The 19,175-nt window shown below is 32.7% G+C and overlaps 2 protein-coding genes across 3 annotated transcripts; both read right to left on the reverse strand.

Moving 5' to 3' along the window:
• Positions 1-461: 461 nt before the first annotated feature.
• Positions 462-872, reverse strand: LOC146953735 (protein argonaute 3-like). The gene has a single exon (XM_085742465.1). The coding sequence runs from the start codon at positions 870-872 to the stop codon at positions 462-464; it is 411 nt and encodes a 136-aa protein (XP_085598591.1).
• A 2,120-nt stretch (positions 873-2,992) lies between these two features.
• On the reverse strand, positions 2,993-6,982 carry MOS2 (D111/G-patch domain-containing protein). Of its 2 annotated transcripts, none has more exons than XM_085711618.1 (2): positions 5,495-6,982; positions 2,993-3,262 (listed from the first exon to the last, which is right to left on the reverse strand). In XM_085711618.1, exon 1 carries the CDS (start codon positions 6,906-6,908, stop codon positions 5,544-5,546), a length of 1,365 nt encoding a protein of 454 aa, XP_085567744.1. In that variant the 5' UTR covers positions 6,909-6,982; the 3' UTR covers positions 2,993-3,262; positions 5,495-5,543. The 2 variants fall into 2 exon arrangements, with proteins under 2 accessions (XP_085567744.1, XP_085567738.1); XM_085711612.1 differs by lacking the exon at positions 2,993-3,262 and adding an exon at positions 4,232-4,953.
• Between the last annotated feature and the right edge of the window lie 12,193 nt (positions 6,983-19,175).

A 19,175-nucleotide genomic window follows, 5' to 3' on the forward strand; every position in this document is an offset into this window, starting at 1 on the left:
TCTCAGCAGTAGCACGGCAAACAGAATGATCACAATGAGGAAACTGTATTTGCATACAGATCACCAAGATCGCCTAAAAGAGTAAATCGTTATATTATGATGTCAAGTTTTTGCATACAAACTACATCATCAAAACTAGAAGAAAATTATATTCACGACCACCTAAAAAATCACTTTGAAATTATGAATTCAAGTTAGCCAAAATCAATTCACTTGTTTGAGTAAAAATTACAATCATCAAAAATAAAATCCATACACTCATAATTGCAAAAAAAAATAAAAAAATTAAAAATCACTTTTTGTTGCCAAAAGAGAAAACCCTTTATGATTTATTCCAGAATATATAGTTTCAGTCATTAATTAGTGAATCCAAACTGAAAAACACACACACACAAGAGAAACATAGTTTCAGTTATCCACAACAGAAAAGAAAAGAAATGAAAGGGTACCTAAAATCAATGTCAAATGTGTAGTCCATGCATTTGAGCATAGAGAGTTGATTGCTTTTCAGCTACAGTGCATAACTCAAATGGAACAAACTTGTCTCTACCTTTTTTAACTCTCAAAACAACTCCAGGTAGATCATGATGTACAACATCAACATCATATTTTTTCTTGTAATATTCCAGAAGGGAGATGGTTTTGGTTTCATGATAGACACTGATGTTTCTTACATTGTTAGATGTTACTCCAACAACCTTGTAAGGTCTCCTTGCCTTGTAAGTGAACCTAACTTTTAGACCTAAAAGAAGATTTTCAACTTCTTCCTTATGCTTCTCAAAATCATCTTCTACTTTGAAATCTTTAATTTTATTAGAGATGTAACTGAGTAATGTCTGGCCATCTTTTCTTCTACGAACTATTCTTTCCATATGGAGGTGATCAAGACAAGAAATAGTGGTGAGTAATGAAGAGAATGATAATGGTGAGAAGAGAATAGAGACTTGGTTTCAAAAGCCTTTAATGTTTGAAATTTGTATCTGTCTCTAGAAATAGAAACTGCATGATTTGTAGCTTCCAAAGAATAAAAAACATGAGAAGGGAAATAAGGTCTATTTCAGCTTATGTAATTTCTGTAACCCATATTAATTCTTTTTGCAGTCATGTGTGTTGAGTGTTGACCAAGTATTTACTTTCTTAGAATTCAATATGATCAGGATCAAGACAAAAATTAATAGCACACAAATGGTATTGTTACCTCTTCCTTATGAAAACGATGAATCTTTATTTATACATAAATATAAAATAAAATTTATTATGTGGGTTAACCTCTGGTTGCTATTACTCCATCTGATCTGACATTGAAATTTATTATAATACTCTTTAGTTTTACCAATATTAAAAAAAAAAAAATTACTTTGTGTTATTTTCTCATAGCCTTAAAATTAGTGGGTTAAGACAATATCAATGTTGGGCAGTAAAGAACCAATACGAGAATAAAATAAATGTCGTGGAGACGAAGTTGCAATAAATGTGTGGTAAGACTAGATGTGATAGGATTAAAATTGATCATATTAGAGAGAGAACCTAATAGCTTGTTTGAACCCCTATAACTTCACCTAAGAATATTTGATATAATTTCTAGGGTTAAATATGTTTTTGATCCCTATAAATATACCAACTTTTTGTTTTAGTCCCTCAAAAATTTTCCTTCAACTTTTAATCCCTAAAAAATTTTCCATCTTCACTTTTGGTCCCTCTTAAAGTAAACTCATATCTAGAATATATATTTTTGAATAAAATTTTGCAGAAAAATTCATAATATTATAAGAATCTCTCCCAAAAAAATTTAGAATTTTTTAACAAAACATGAATTTAATATGAATTTTTATATGTTTGACGGTTAAAAATTCATAATTAATTTATGTTTTGTTAAAAAATTCTAATTTTTTGGGGGAATTTTTTTTACAATATTCTACACATTTGTACACAATTCATAAAAAAATACGAAATTAACTTAAAAATAGGGACTAAAAGTAGCGATTGAAAATTTTATAGGGATTAAAAGTTGAAGGAAAATTTTAGAGGGACTAAAACGAAAAGTTGATATATTTATAGGGACCAAAAACATATTTAACCCTAATTTCTAATACATTTAAAACTTGCATCAATATAACCTTTAGTAATTTTTATTTAGAATATCCATTAATGAGGAATAGGTGTTTCGTTGATCTGTACTTACGGACGATTTTAAACAACTTGTCAATGTTCGTCACTGAGATTTGTTTGATATTGGCTTGGCTAGTTACACCTACTACTTAATAGACACAGGGGAACATACTAGTTATGGTGTACAAAATTTGTTCCCATTATATATAATATAATATTCATGACTTCTAGGACTATCATCCTTTTTAGTCCTTTTTTTTTTAATATTACACCTTTTTCGCATGATATCAACGTTCATATTTCTCCTTCAAACAAAAATTCAGTGTTCATATTTCTAATAAAAAAAAAAAAGGTTGTGTTTACCTATTTATTCATGAACATATTTGCACCTTGCATCATCTGTATCGTCATTTCAAGTATGCCATCCACAAAAAGCACTAAGAAAATAAATGTTCCCATCTAACTTTTTTTTTAAATAGTTCCCATCTACCTTCATGTTGGGTACAAGTCTTGCAAACTTTATAATCACCAAACATAGGTGTGAATCCTTTATCTTGTACTCCCTCCACCTTATTATAAGAAAAAGTTGACTTTTTAGGTTCATAGAATAATTAATGTATCTTTATTGTAAATATATACTAGATACATCATTTGCACAATGAACCAAAAAAATTAATTGTTTCTTATAATAAGGACCGGAGGGCCATATACACGTTCCTCCTCAACTCACCAATTAGAGAAGTGTTTTCACGACCATTCGCCATATTCCCTAATCATAGCTTCCATGTCAAATAGGATTTGAATTAATTAATTTTAGTATCATAACCTATTCCTTCCTTTAGACAAAACTATAAACAATGTAGAACCAATTTTATTTATATCCTTTAAAATATCAACCAAATTTTATGCTTTGTTTATCTTATGTGAGGACCAGCACTGCACAGATATAGTTCCACAACAAAAATAGTTACTATTACCATCAAAAGCAACTGGGGTGTCATTAGTTTTGGAAATGAAGAGATTGGAGTAAAATTTGCAGTTAGAAAGTAAAACATGATTCATGAAAAAGGATTATACATGGTTGACTTCTGTTCCCAGCTCTGGCTCTTTTGAAACCACTAGCTACATCCAGCTGGGTACATACGTAAAGGCCCTTCAAGATAATTCAGAATGGCATGTGGAAAATTGAAAACAAGCATTTAGTAACTACCAAAAGTGACAAAGCTGAAAGCTAAAAGCATCAGAATTGAGGAGAATGATCTACTGTAACAAATTACATACACAGGAAACAGAAAATAAAATGACAAACTCGACAGTCAAAAGGTCAAGATATAGCGGGTTAAAAGCAGCTCGAGATAAACATGGATCATGAAGAAGTTCTCAATCCAAGACGAAGATCTTGAATTCAAAATTGCAAAAGTTTATGTGTAACACAAAATCAGCAAATCATATACATGAAAACAGGGTTCACTTCAGTTGAGAAATCATACATTACTGCTACATGTAGATCCCAACATAGTGCTAATCCATACATACGAGTGTTTCTCTAGTTGCTCTACTAGTTATTGCAGAAAATAAACCATGCATGCATTGGAACATCACCAGATCAACATTATAAACAACAGTAACAAAAATATCTCTGAAAAAAAGATAGAAGGTTCAAAGCCAGTGCCCCGGAATGAATGTAAAAGAAAAACAAGACCAACTAATCAAACAAAATACAGCAATATGTACAAGCAAGCCCGGCATCAGTTATAGGCCAAAGGATAAGATCACTTATCAACTACTGTACTATTAATAAACTTTTGTTTTGAATCTGGAGGGAAAGCTTTATGTGAATATTATCACACAAATATATAAAAAACTGCAGAGAAGGAATAGTGTGTCTTGAAGGCACGGATTTTGGTTACAGTGCCTGAACTTTTAATTGTTAATAATACTTAATACAAATGTGTACAGTACTTACCAAGAAATTTACTTCAAAAATAATACAATGGCAAAGAAAGAAAAAACAACACTCCAAAAATAAAATTGACCCAAAGATTGTACTTCCCCAAAAGAAAGGCCACAACATTCAGAAGGACAAATTAGAGTTTGAAGTGTAAAGTGACTCTGAATAGCATACCTTAAGTCCATCTCAAACTTCTTCATTTTCCATCTGAAATGGCATGATTCACTATACTATTTTTTATCAATACATTATATGACAAGAAAGAAGGTATTGTTTGACGAACAGTAAGTAAAGCCAGCACTGACCAAGTATAAATGGCCTAGAGGTGGTGGGTCAGTGTCTTTGCAGGACAAATATACAAAAGAGGTGACATGAAGAAAGCTACTTAAATGAAAAGCCAACTGAACTAAAATTTTAAATGAATCAGTCTCTCTAGTCTATATACTGACATCACAATCACAACAGCATAATTTCTAAAATATGTCATTCTCATTTTATCTGAATTCTAAGGTCTCTTCAGCTAGGCCTTTTTCATCCACATGAATCAGAAAAAGTATTCAATGTATTACTAGTAGGGGTGAAATACTTCCCAGCCCCAACTAAAAACTATATCTAAAATCAATTTTAAGAAACCAGCTGTTTGTTAACACAAAATAACAGGCTCGTTTCATTGTTTTCCAAATTCGGTTGGATATCTATATTCAAATCAATTGTCTGATTTTCAAACTCTCATTTCCGTGGATTTGGTGAATTGCAATTAGAACTTTCTGGTCTTTCAAAGAAGTTTCAACCAGGAAGCCCTCTGCCACTGCCTGCAAATATATCCCCTTTGGAGGACATTGAACTTGTCATATGTATCATCCACCAATCACTTTGCAACGAACTGATATATACTGCAAAAATGGATAATGCAGTTTGGTTTAAAATCTAATCTGCATAAACGGTTAAGAAACATGCATGTTTAGGTTTTTTAGAAATACATCCATGCTCATCCCTACTCACTAGAGAAACCACTGAGGTGCTGACCGATCAATTAGAATTTAGAATAAACCACAAGTGCAATGACAACAGCATGGCTTCAAAGGTCAACATGAAATTATGTCCCAACTAAACAGGGTTAATACAACTTACATTTCATCCCAATTAAACAGGGGTAATACAACTTATGTAATATATTAAAAGACATGTCAAATGTTGCACAGATTACTGCTACGTAACAAAACAATGCAAATATATTTTTCCAACAAAGCCATCTATTATTCATTCAGAACAGCTCAATCAATAAAAGAAAACCATAATAGAAGCTATAATGAAAAATAGAATAACATGTTTATCATAAACAAACAGAAAAGTTTCCAATCATAACATCCTTAAAATACATGAGTGTTAAAGAAGAAGAAGATAAAAAGCATTGGAGATTCCCAAAACACATACTTGTAAATTTGTTTCTTCAATGTTCTACACCGTAATGCATACAACAGAATCAATGTCCCAGTAAGCTTGGGTCCCCTATATACTCAGCCATTTGTTCAAAATCAACATTGAGCCTCTCATGGGTATCAGCATCCTTAACAGTACCAATCCCCTTATCCGAATCCCTCTCAACAAGACTTCCAAAGGCACCCTTATGTCTACCAGACAATACAAGAACAGGTCCCCCTCGTCGTGGAATAGCCGTCTCGAGCATATCTTGAGACACCCCTTGAATAATCTCCCTACTCTCATCCATAGATATATCACAAGTAGTAGGCCCAATAACATCCAAAACCTCTCCTTTCTTCAAATAAAGTCTCCCCCCTTTCAAACTTCGACTAATCACCCTTACCCGAATATGACTCGTAAGCCACGAAACCTGTTTCCTCCCCTTCTCTTCCTTACCACTAACACCGCCATTACCATTCACTCTCCTCTCGTCAACCTCATCCCTCCCCCGCTTACTCTTCGACCCTTTCTCCTCATCCCTACCTCGAATCTTCAAATCCTTCAACTTCCTCAAACACCTCTCCTCCTCAACCGAACCCAACTCCGCCACATCCTCCACTTTAACCTTAACCTCCTCACCACTCCCCAAAACCCTCAAAACAACAACATCCTCCCCATCTCTCCCCACAACACTAGCTTTCAAACCAACATCCCTCCCTCTCACAATCCTAACAACTCTATCCTCCTTCTTCTTCCTCTCACTCTCCCCCCTCCCATTCCTCTCACCTTTCTTCGAACTCGGAGGTGGCAAATCAGCCACAAACCCTAAACCCTCCTTACCAGTCCTCCTCTTCACCTCAACAATCTTCACATCCTCCTTAGCATTCTTCCCAATCCCCATTCCTTCTTTCCATCCATACCCACCAAGCAGCGCCGCTCCAAACCCATCCACCGGTACATCCTTATACTCATCAAACCCCATATCATCAGGCAACCTCTCCATATCCTCCTTAAACTTCTGCAACATAGAAACCTCAACCGAAGCCTTCGGCGGCCTCGGCGCATCAACAACAACATCATCAGATTGTGGTTTTTTATCATTGTCACGGAGATTGAGACCATACGATGAATTCTCAGGTTGATCAGAAACTGTAGTATCCGGTACAAACGTGAGGGAATGGTCGGAGTGTGAATCGGTGATTGGAAGATCGAGATTCTTCATTTTCTTGTGTGGACGCCATTGATTTTCGATTGGGGGAATTAGGGTTTTGGGAATTAGGGTTTGGGGTTTAGAAGGATCGAATTCAGTGATTAATTGCTTTTGTTGTTGATTTGTGGAAGAATCTTCGTTGAAGGTTTTCGAGGGTTTGTTCGATTTGGAGGATGATTTTGAAGATGGGAGAGAGAATGAAAGTTTTTCCTTCATTGTTGATGTTACGAGATTCAACGCAAGAAGAACGAAGAAGATGAAGGAAAAACGGAATTGATTTTGAAGAAATTGTGAAATATTTTCTCTGTACAAGAAAAAATAATCGGATGCTCAAAAAGAAAATTGTTTTTTTTTTGTTAAATATGTATTTTATCCGTTATATGTATTTTATCCGTTTAAATATATTTTTTATCCTTAAAAATATTTCAATTTTTGGTTTTATTCCTTTTAAGTCCCTCAAAAAGTTTTTAATTTTGTTTTTGTCAATCCTTAAAAGTAAACTTATATGTAAAAATCATATTTGAATAAAATTTTGCAGAAGAATTCATAATATTATATTAATCTTTTTCAAAAAAAAAAATATAATTTTTTAGTACAACATGAATTTAATAAGAATTTTTATATTTTTAACGATTAAAAATTCATATTGAATTTTTTTGTTAAAAAAAGTTCTAATTTTTTTTACAATATTCTATACATTTCTGCATAATTTCATTAAAAAATACAAAAATTAATTAACATATTTATTGTTAAATATGATTTTGATCCTTATAAATATACCAACTTTTCATAGTTCCTCTAAAATTTTCCTTCAACTTTTAGTCTTTATAAAATTTCCAATTACTTTTCGTCTCTATTTTTAAGTTGATTTTTGTATTTGTTAATAAAATTATGCAGAAATGTGTAGATTATTGTAAAATATTTTCCCAAAAAATTATAATTTTTTAACAAAACATAAATTAAATATAAATTTTTTGTTGGAACAAAATGTGTTTAACATTACCACCTTAAGTTTTGATGTAATAAGGTATTAAAATGTCAATTGGATATGTTAATATTTGTTCAAGTGTGCAGGACCATAGACAATAATTTATACGTCTTAAACTCAAGTATTGGTTCTGAAAGAACAAATGAGAGCAATGGAATTTACGAAAGGAAGCTTGTGTTGCAAGATTGAAGACAAAGTCTGAAGAAAATAGCGTCTGGAGATCATTAGAAGCTGACTACCAGAAGTTGACGTCATCAGAGACTCTGAAGAACATCAGAAGCTGAAGTTCAAAAGAGTTTGAAGACTGGAAGCTTGAGTCAGTCAAAAGTTGTTATTCTGAATTCATATCATTGCAGAAGGAATGGAAGCCTGGAGCAACGGCTATTTTAGAGGAATTAAAAGGCATTTGATGTTTATCCACTGAAGAGCGCATGAAAAGGACATAGTACAATTGTACAACCACTACTCCACTACTCCACTCCTCATGTCTACAGTAATACAAGATAACAGTTGTGTCTACGTTGGTTATTCTCTATTCAAGGAATGAATTTGAAATTGTTCCCTCATAGGACAATAACCAAATCAAGCAACATATCATTGGTGATTATCAAGCTTCAACAACGACTCTTTTGATGTGCTGGCAATCAACAACGTCTCTTTCACACCTCTATATAAAGGAGCGAAAACTTGAAGATTGTAAGAGACTCACAACAATTTTACAAGTGTCAAAACTCTGCTGAAATTGTTTCCACATCAAATTCACTTAGAATTTCTTAACAACTTTCATATCTTATAAATTCTAGAGTCTTAAGAGTCTGTATCTGATTTGTATTTGTGAACACCACTGATTGTATATCAAATTTTCAACCTCAAACATTTTCCTTTGTAATTGTGCTTGTTTAGAAGTCTCTTGCTTTTGTGTTTGGGCATAGGAAGTCTCTTGCGTGTGTGCTTGAGCATAGGAAACCTCTTGCTTTTGTGCTTGAGTAGTTTGAAGTCTCTTGCTTTTGTGCTTGAGCAACTGTAATCAGATATTGATTTTAGTGAACTCTCCTTGGAAGTGCAAGGGGGACATGACTACTTCCGGATTGTGGAAGGAACCTGTATAATTGTTTTGTGTCTTTCTCTTCTCTCTATCTTTTTACGATATTCGATGCATAAAACTCTGAACTCTATCAGACTCTGAATACCAGACTTAGTTTTAAAAAGAAGAAAAAGTTAACACAATTCAACCCCCCTTCTTGTGTTTTTGTCACCTTCATTTTTAACCGTCAAAAATATAAAAATTCATATTAAATTCATGTTTTGTTAAAAATTTCTATTTTTTTTTTTGAGAGATTCTTAAAATATTATGAATTTTTCTAAAAATTTTATTCAAAAATATGAATTCTACATATGAGTTTATTTTGAAGGAAGGACCAAAAGTGAAGATGAAAATTTTTTGAGGGACTAAAAGTTGAATAAAAATTTAGATGGACTAAAATAAAAAGTTGACATATTTATAGGGATTAAAAACATATTTAACCCTAAATTTTATTCAAGAATATGAAAACTAAATATGAGTTTTCTTAAAAAGAGAGACCAAAAATGAAGATGGAAAACTTTTGGTGACTAAAGTTCAAAGAAAAAATTTAGAGAGACTAAAACGAAAAGTTGGTATATTTATAAGGACCAAAGACATATTTAACCCTTTTTTTGAGGGGGAGAAATAATTTTTTTTCGAAAGGTAGAAAAAATTTAATTGACGGAACTAAAAAATTAAAAATAAATATATAAGTTAAAAAATAATGGGTAGATGGTAATTTTTGTTTCTTTATTAAAAAATAAAAAATTACTTTCATTCTGAATATATAACGAGTAACCACGGTAAACTCTCTTTCAATGTATCAAAATTTTAAGATAATTTTTATTGTGTCATCATTAGTCAAACTAATTTGTGACGTTAAAGTAGTATCTAAATGATGAATGTAACTTTTCGTCAAGGTTGACCCTCTTTTCCCTTTCCTGTTTCTTTTGGCAGCTGAGGGGTTAAATGTGACGATGAAAGCAATGGTGGAGAATGGCTTGTTTATTGGTTATGGTATAGGGTTGCATGCATCTCGGTCTCTCAGTTACAGTTTGTTGTTGATACCTTGTTGGTTGGGGTCAAAAGTCGGGCAAATGTTAGAACTTTGAAGGTTGTTTTACTTTTATTTGAAGCTATCTCAAGTTTAAAAGTAAATTTCCATAAAAGTGTGTTGTTTGGTGTCAACATGAATGAGTCGTGGTTACACGAGGCGGCTGTGGTCAACAATTGTAAACATGGCGCCTTCTTTTATTGTATTTGGGGTTGGCTATCGGTGGGGATCCTCGGAAGCTTCAGTTTTGCTACCTGTTAGTAGAGAGGATTTATAATAGATTATCTAGTTGGAAGAATAAAAATTTATCTTTGCAGAGTCGGTTGATTCTGCTTAAATCTGTACTATCCTTCATTCTGGTTTATTTCCTTTCCTTCTTCAAGGCTCCTCAGGTATCATTTCTTCCCTTGATTTTATTTTCAGTAAAAAAAATTTGGCGGGGTGGTGAATATTTTAGAAAACTGTCTTGGATTAAATGGGACACCATTTGTTTATAAAGAGAAAATGGAGGTTTGGGGTGAAGAGGTTGAAGAAGTTTAATATTTCTTTACTTGGGAAATGGGTCTGGAGGGCGCTGGAGGAAGGGGAGGGTATGTGGTACAAGGTTCTTGGCGCTCGGTATGGGGAGGAGGGGGTAAGTTGCGCTATGGCGGAGGAGGAAGGTTGATTTGGTCGCACAATTTGAACCAAATTCGATTGGGGAAGGGATTTTTAGATGACAAGGGGTTAGTGGGTAATATTATTAGGAAGGTAGGGGATGGGAGGACCACTTTGTTTTGGGAGGATTCGTGGCCTGATGACATTCCATTATCTCGGTCTTTTAGTAGGTTGTTTGAGTTAGCGGAGAATAAGCTAGCCACGGTTGACGAGATGTTTTTGACGGGGTGGGAGGTGGATGTAGAGGCATAGAAGTGGCGGAGGAGGTTGTTTGTGTGGGAGGAAGGGTTGGTTGGAGATTGCGCGAGTAGTTTGTCTTCCATTGTTTTGCAGGTTTGAGGGGATGAAAGGTGGGTGTGGAAGTTTCATTCTTCATACCGCTATATGGTTAAACCAGCTTATCATTACTTAACTGTAGTTGACATTGCTCCCAATGAAGGTTATAATCATTTGTTGTGGCTCAAGGCGGTTCCGTTAAAGATGAATATACTTTTTTGGCGTCTGTTTCTGAATAGACTTGCTGCGAAAGTCAATTTGTATATTAAATGTGTTCTTGCTGATTTCCAAGTTTCTTGTTCGGCATTGTGTGGAGGGTTAAAGGACACGGATCATTTGTTCTTCAGGTGTGATTTTTACGGTCGTCTATGGCTTTTGATATCAGGGTGGTTAGGAGTGTTATACCCTAATTTTGGACCTAAAAATACTGGCTCAATTCTTTTATTCTTGCATAATAAACCATCCAAAATATTTTTTTTCTTGCATTTCAAGTCATTTGAATTTGTCTCTGATCAATTGCTTATTTCTCTGCATTTTATTTCAATGTTATTTGCAAAATTCATGAAAAAGGGTATTTTAGTCATTTCCTGCATTCAAACTCATTTTAGTCCTTGAAAATTGTTTGAGTCTTTTTCAATTGGTTTGTATAAGTCCTTATTTCAATTCCATGTTAAAATCCATTTCAAAAATTACATTTGAGTCATTTTGAGTCAGTTTGGCCCCTAGGGGCATTTTAGTCATTTCCTGTGTTAAAACTCTTTTAATCCCTAAACATTGTCTCTGAGTCTTTTCATTTAGCTTGTATAAACTCTTGCTTTAATTCCCTGTTAAAAAACCATTTTAAAATTGCATTTGAGTCATTTTAGTCCCTAGGGGCATTTTGGCCATTTCACATGAAATTTTGACAGAGAGAGGTTACTTTGAAGTACCTCATTTACGTAGTTGGTTCATTTTAGTCCTTTTGGTGTTTTTTATTGGTTTCACTTTACGTTGTTTTCAAATTACATTTTTTACCCAATTTTATTTTTAATTGCATTTTAGTCCCTAAAGTCTTTACAAGTTGCACTTTAGTCCTTTTTTCATTTCAGTCCTTAAAATCTTTAAAGTTTGCATTTTTAGTCCTTTTTTCTTTTCTTTCATTTCAGTCCATAAAATCTTTTTCAATTTAAATTTTAGTCCTTTAGTCTTTAAAAAATTGCAGTCTAGTCCTTTTTTTTGCAAATTGCATATTGGTCCCAAAGTCTCAGAAATTGCACAAAGGTCCTCAAGTTTAAGAACTCAGCAAGGTCGAATTCCTCAAAGTCCAGTCCAGGTGTCACGAATCCATTGGTCAAGGCAATACACATGTCAGCTATAAATAGGCCACCTAATCAATGCAACAGTACCAATCATCAATCATTTTCTGCCAACTCACACAAACACAACCTTCTTTTCTCACTCTCAAAAAACGGATCAAACCCACTTTCTCATCAAGAACATGATGAAGCTCATGAAGAACTTCATCATCTAACAAACCCTAACCGTTTCCAGATTCACCAAAACAAACGCAAATCAACAAATTCATCATCAAATACATAAAATCAATACAAATTTCCAGAAGATCGAAGCCAAAACGTTTTCAATTCAACAAATCTTTTCGAATTTAGCGAAAGTTCTCAGTGATTCTCTGTGAGAATCTTCATCACTGAACTTTCTTCCTTGCAATTCAAGCGTGAATTCGTCAACAATCACGACGAATTCAACACGATCACAAGGAAAGTTTTGAGAGAAAGAAGAAGAGAAGTTGAATTCGAAGTGAACCAGAGAAGAAGAAGAACTACAACGAAGCACTTACCAGAAGCTCAAAGAAGGTTCGCGAAGGTTCTCTTCGTCTTCTCACTCGAATCTCCATTCAAATTCAGGTAAACTCGTAAAACCTTTTCGTTTTCGTTTTAAATCTTCATCGAAGGTTCATAAACGTATATAAACGGTGAAACGAAGTAGGTTAACAAATTCCAAAACTTGTTCTTTCGAAAAAGATTGAAAAAGGTTGAAAAAGATTCGAAACCGAAACATCAAACGTAGATCTACAGAGTTCCACCGTTTATTTCTCAAATCTAAGCTCATATTTGAAATCAACATGAAAAATAGAGTAGTTTAGGGTTTAGATCCATGTAGATCGGAGAAAGTTAGGGTTCCGTCACCGGAATCTTCGCCGGCGGTGGTCAAACCCGCCGGAGAAGATGATCGGAAACTTAGAGAGAAGGGAGAGAAGTTTGAACCTTAGAGAGAGAAACGAATGGGAGAAATGAATGAACCGGTGTACATGTGAATATATAGGTGTATGAACCAGACCGGTTCGTTTGAACCAGTCTGGTTCACCTCTGGACCAACATATCCACCGTTAGATCTAGGGTTAGCCTCTCTGGATCAATCCTACGCTCTAGAATCTTCCTTATGATCCAGGATCCATGTGTGTGTGGGCTTGGGCTTGTTTTTTTGTACTGGATTTCGTTGTTGCCTATATCCTTGCTATTTTAACACTACATGTTGTTGTTTACACCACTGTTTCACATGAAAATTTTGTTAAAATCCCTAAAAATTTTCCTAGTTGCTCTTGTATTTTTTTTGATGATTCTTGATCTGTTTTACATGATAAATCTTGATTAAAAATATGTGTGATGATGGCTTGTGATTTGTTTATCTTTTCTTGATAAATCTTGTGAAGTTTTGCTATACCTTGATCAAGATATTATGCTATGTGGTATTGATGCTTAAGTCTTGATTTTGTGATGTGCTTACCTTTGAAAATGTCTAAGGTCCTATTGCTTTGTGTGTTTAATTTTGTGCTTTCTTGTTTTGCAAGTAATGTGAATATTCTTGTGAAAATGAAGTGTGAAACATGCCTAAAATGTACTATGATTTCTTTGGCTTAATATTTCCTTATGATTCTTGTGTTATGGCTGAGATAAGACACTTGGTTAAATGGTCATGATATGAGAATTATGGGTCATGTGCTTGCCTTGTTATTATAGTAGACTTTTAGACATAATTTGCTACTTTGTTTGATAAGTTTTTGCTTTTTTAGTACTATTTTACTTGCTTATAATTACTATTCTATTATGCCTTATGTTACTAACCCTTTCACTTCTTGTTTCATGCATCCCATAAGCTCATCTCATCTCACATTCTATTTTTATTTTCTTGCAATTCACAAATTTTGCTAAGACTTAGCATGTAAAAAACTTAGGTGTTTCTTGTACTTTTATTCCATGCAATTTTAATTCCTTGCAAGACCATAGAATGTAAACTAGGGCAAATGATGTAAAGGACAATGGACTCTAATGATGTACACCGACACATGCACACACATCACATGGATACTTCAGATGTATGCTTAGGGAATGTATGCTTTAGATGTATGCTTAGGAATCACAATACTTAGAAAATTCTCTTTTCCAAAAAATATGAACAATATCACTCAAATCACTTTCCAAATAAACCTTGGGATCAAAATCCCATTGTATTTTCCCTTTATTTTCTTAAACAATAACTTTAATGAATTCTAATAATACTTAGACTTTCTTTTGCAAAATGACTAATTCAACCTCATATTTTCACAATCTTATGCCCTTGAGGCCTCTCTCTCTCATTCTTTAAAATTCCATTTTTCAAAATTAAAATCAACCAACAAAAACAAAAACATTTTTGTGGAAGAGAACTACATGGAGTTTGATCCCTTAAAAGGGTATGTAGGCAAGAGGCCAAAACCTCTCCAAGTCCAATAAAACAAAAATTCAAACATCTTCTTCTCCCTCCAATTCTTGACTTAGTAAACTCTTAGGTGCAAATATCATTTTTCAAATAGCATTTAAAAAAATAAAGCGCGCGCGTAGAAAGTAAAGACGGTTCCTATAGGATACTATAGTCGTTATGGGTGCCTAACACCTTCCCGTAGCGAAAACAACTCCCGGACCTCGATTCTCAAGGGTTTTGCTTATTTTTTCCCTTCCCAAGAAAAAATGAGATATCAAAGGTTAAAAAAGTTCAAACTTAATCAATGTTTGACACCTGAAAACCAAGATAAGACAAGGAGTTTCTACTGTTCTACATGGGAATCTTCTATCTCGCTCTATTCATTTTTGAGGTCTCGTTGGTTTTTCCATGATTTCTCTGATGACTTTTGACATTATCTAGATATCGGTTCTCTTTATCATCTGGAAGGATCGTAACATAAGGGTTTTCACAATCAGACGGAACAACGTGTCGCTAGCAGAAAAGGTTAAGCTCCAAACTTACTGGTGGTTGAAAGTGCACTTCATCCAGATCTTTATGATTAAAAAAAATCCAGAATTTTATAAATCAAAATGAGTATATAGTAATACACACAATTCTTCATGTATCTGTCACGGATATATGCATAACTACTACTCAACCGGTGAATTTCACATGGTCTAATATTTTCCCCTCAAAATAGAAATGCAAATGATAAAAATTGTAGACATCTTGAAGAATATGTGTACCAACCTAGCTATTTCTACTATGATTTACGATATGGTGTATACTAGATCGAAGTATATTCGATCAATGTGAAGTGTACAAGAGGTTTTCTAATACGATAGAGGTATTCTAGTTAATGACAGAGGTAGTTCTCCAGTGAAGTTACAGTGATATTGCAAAGAGTTTCAAAAGAGAACTTGATGGAAGTCTATGATAGTGGTGAGAATGTGTAACTTGTAACAGACAATTGATCATTCGTTTTATTCTTCGTAATATTTTATTCATTTGAGAAAAACTGATTTTATTTTTAACCATATAGAAAAATTTAAAACTTTTAAAATTTCACCATTGAAGCAACCTTGGAGAGGTCACGTTCACACGGATATGGGATGTGTACGTGCAAGATTGCGCATGAAAGTGTTTAAATATTCTCATGTTGATATCCAAAAATATGTACTATTAATTAAATCTAACAGAGTATTATATATATGAGTACAAAATTTGTAAGAAACTTATGTTGATAAATAAAATAAAAAAACCAATCATATTATACAATTATTACCTATCATTCAATATATTTATACATTTCCATGCCAATGTTTAAAAGACTAAAAGTTGTTTTTATTTTTTCATGAACTAAATTATGTCCCACAGTTTTTTCAGAGACTAAAATGAATTTTTTACTCTAACAACTAATCATGTCAAATTGGGAAGAAAATAGAGAAGTTGGTGACAAACAATCAAAATGACAATAGTAACATTCTTTCAATAATAGTTAATTTTTTTGTTTGGTTACATCAAAAATAGTTAATTAATTATAATAGTGTATGAGTGGTATTTTTATCTTAGTTTCATCAAATTACATTATCTTTTTTAAATTTTATTATTCATAGTATGTAATCTAAATGCATAAAAATAATTTTTTTTATTTTCTATTTTTATTAATAAAACAGTATTTCTAATTTATAAAAATTTGTTATGGAATATATTTTATTTTTTATTCTTTTTCATAGTAATGAATTAATTTTTTTATTTATATTTATCATATCTAATTTTTTTTAACAATATTTAGGTCATTTTATAAATACACATGTTTTTCCTATCATGATTATCTTTAATTTTCTCTCCTACCAAACCACTAAATTATCATCTTATTTTCACTTTTCTTTTCTTTATCTTTGCTTCATCAACCAAATAAAGTGTAAAGAAAATATGTACTAAGCTGCCTTATTTATTTTTCTTAGAAACTAAGGGGGGGTGTATTGGATTAGGATTTTAAAAGACTATTTTAATAAAAAAAGTCTTTAAGATTTTAAAAGACTGTGTGAGATTGTATTGATTCTGTGAGATTTTAAAATACTTTTTATGTAAAAGACTTTATACACTCAAGATTTTAATGGATTTATCACATTGACTTTTGAGGATTTCAAAGGATTTTATGGGATTTTAAAATTTTAAAGGATTCAATGAATTTTAGGGGAAAAAAGAACAAACTTACAAGTGTGAATGATAAAAATAATGAACAAATAAATTCTAGCGTTTGAATAAAGAAAAATAAAACCAATAAAAAATTCTTTTACTATTGATTTTAAAATTTTAAGGATTTTATGGATTTTATAAGATTTTAAGGGACTAAAAAACACTCTTAACACATTATTCTCCATACACATTTTTTATTTGTTAAAAATGTTATTCCCACAAAATTCAATTGTACATATTTAAAATTATGACAGCCCTTACAAATCTTTCAAAAAAAAAATATTGTGTCAGCCCTCATTTTGTGTTTGAAATTAGAGAAGTCGTTTGAGTTTTTCTAAGAGAGGTGAGAGAGAGAGAGAGAGAGAGAATGGAGAGATAGAGAGACGAAGAGAGAAAGGAGAGAGGGGGGAGGGGAGAGAGAGAAGGGAGAAGAAAGAGATAGTAACTTTTAAATGAAAAACAATCCCAAGAAATCTCATCTTTTCATGAAAGACTTTTTCTTGTTAAAATTACACTACAAAATCCCACAAAATCCATCAAAATCCAATTTATTAAACAATCCTTCGAAATTTGAATGATTTTGAATACCATGAGACTTTTTTTAAGTGATGAAAAGTCTTGATTGAATACCTCAAGACTTTTTTAAAATGACAAAGAGTCTTGATTGAATACCACGAGACTTTTTTTAAGTTGCAAAAAGTCTTGATTGAATACCACAAGACATTTTCATAATTAAAAAGTCTTTTAAAATCCCATAGAATCCTAATCCAATACATCCCCCTAAAAGTGATTTTTATTTTTCTCATCGACTAAATTGAATATTATGATTTTTCTCAGAGACTCTTTTAATTTACCCTAACTGTTATCTTTTTCTCTAATGCCTCTATTGGCTTTGATCTCCTTTATTCCATCCAAAAATGTTGCTCCTACGGCTAGCCCTTGACACATATGACCATTGTTGCTTCATGATCTTAATGTTTTATCAATCATTAATGGTTTTGATGGAGGAAAACAATATTTTATATTGGGTTGTTAAAAGAGTGATGTGTACAAAGGAACCAAGAACTCCAACCGAGAAGACACAGGGCGGGATATTATGGATATCCATTTAGGAAAGTAGTTGTATGGCCTTTGGACTTGGTCAAATCCATGTTGCAGTCTCTTGGACTCGAACTAAACATGAGTAACCCTAGTTGGACCTAATAATAGCCTCCAAGACCGTTGGGGGCTTGGTGGCTATGCTCATTCGTCACCCGATTCAACATTAGTTGTCAGACGAATCAACATCAATTGTTTACCGGTTTTAGCATCAACTGATTCCAATGTCAGCTAATTAAGATGCAAATGATAGTCAAATCATTCCACTTCAGCCTAATGGAAAATATATGACTCGACTACTTTTTTTTTATTTTATAAACAGCTGATAAATTATGGTCTTGGTTTTCTACAGCTATAAATACAAATTTACACTTTGCCTCTTTGAAGGATATCTGGAAATCGTGTGGTAGAGATTGGACATGACCGCATTGTGGGATAGCAATTAAAGTTGCTCTCATTAACATCTGCAACACTATCTGATACTCTAGGAACCAAGAAAGGTTTCAACAGAAACACTCATTATTATACCTAGTGTATCCTTGTCTAGAAACAAAACAAAAATGTCAACAACTTCATCTGTAAGACACTTCACCGTCCTAAAATATTTCAATGTGAAAAAAAAAAGTAGTATTTGAAAATGGTTGTAACATATTTTGAAAAGCAAATGGTTGAAACTAACAATATATGGCACATATATATATGACCAAAATCTGCATATAGAAATAAGCCATACATATTGCATATATGTACTTTGAAACGATGTTCTTGAACACTTATTTTCAAAATATATGATGATTGGTCTTCTGTTAGCACATGGCAATGAATGTTGTATGCAGGGATTCTTATTCACTGTGGTTTCAAAACAAATCTCCAAAATTCCATTTATAGCAATTTTAATATTTTTACCTTTTTCTTATTTTAGCAAATTCAGATATTTCCCTTCATGATACAAACCAAACAGCAAGTGTCATAGCTTTTGCAAGTTTGCAACAACTCTTTATGTTCATGACCCCACATTTATCTTCCTCGTACCTGCATCGACAATATTGATTGTATCATCAACTCAAAATAACACTTATAACCTTTATCTCTCTCTCAAATAAAAAAAAGTTGTAGTGGTAGTTTTGTCATTTCCTTCTGGCCTTCATAAAGTTGATATATATTCCTATTATCTCATGACATTTTCATCAAACTTTCTTCCAAATAGAGAGGTAACAAACATTTCTTCTCTCTCTTTATTATTCCTTTCTTCTTATACATATGAACATAATTAATATTCTTGAAATTATAATTTGCGGTTAATTAGAAAAAAAATGTGGTGTTTTGTTTAATTTTGTGTACTCTTGTTAATATGTTTCTGTTTGATTCTTTATGTTGTAAGTGAAATAG

The sequence above is a fragment of the Medicago sativa genome, chromosome 1 (assembly GCF_051527215.1).
Source record: "Medicago sativa cultivar Bolivia chromosome 1, Bolivia_mono, whole genome shotgun sequence".
NCBI lineage: Eukaryota > Viridiplantae > Streptophyta > Magnoliopsida > Fabales > Fabaceae > Medicago > Medicago sativa.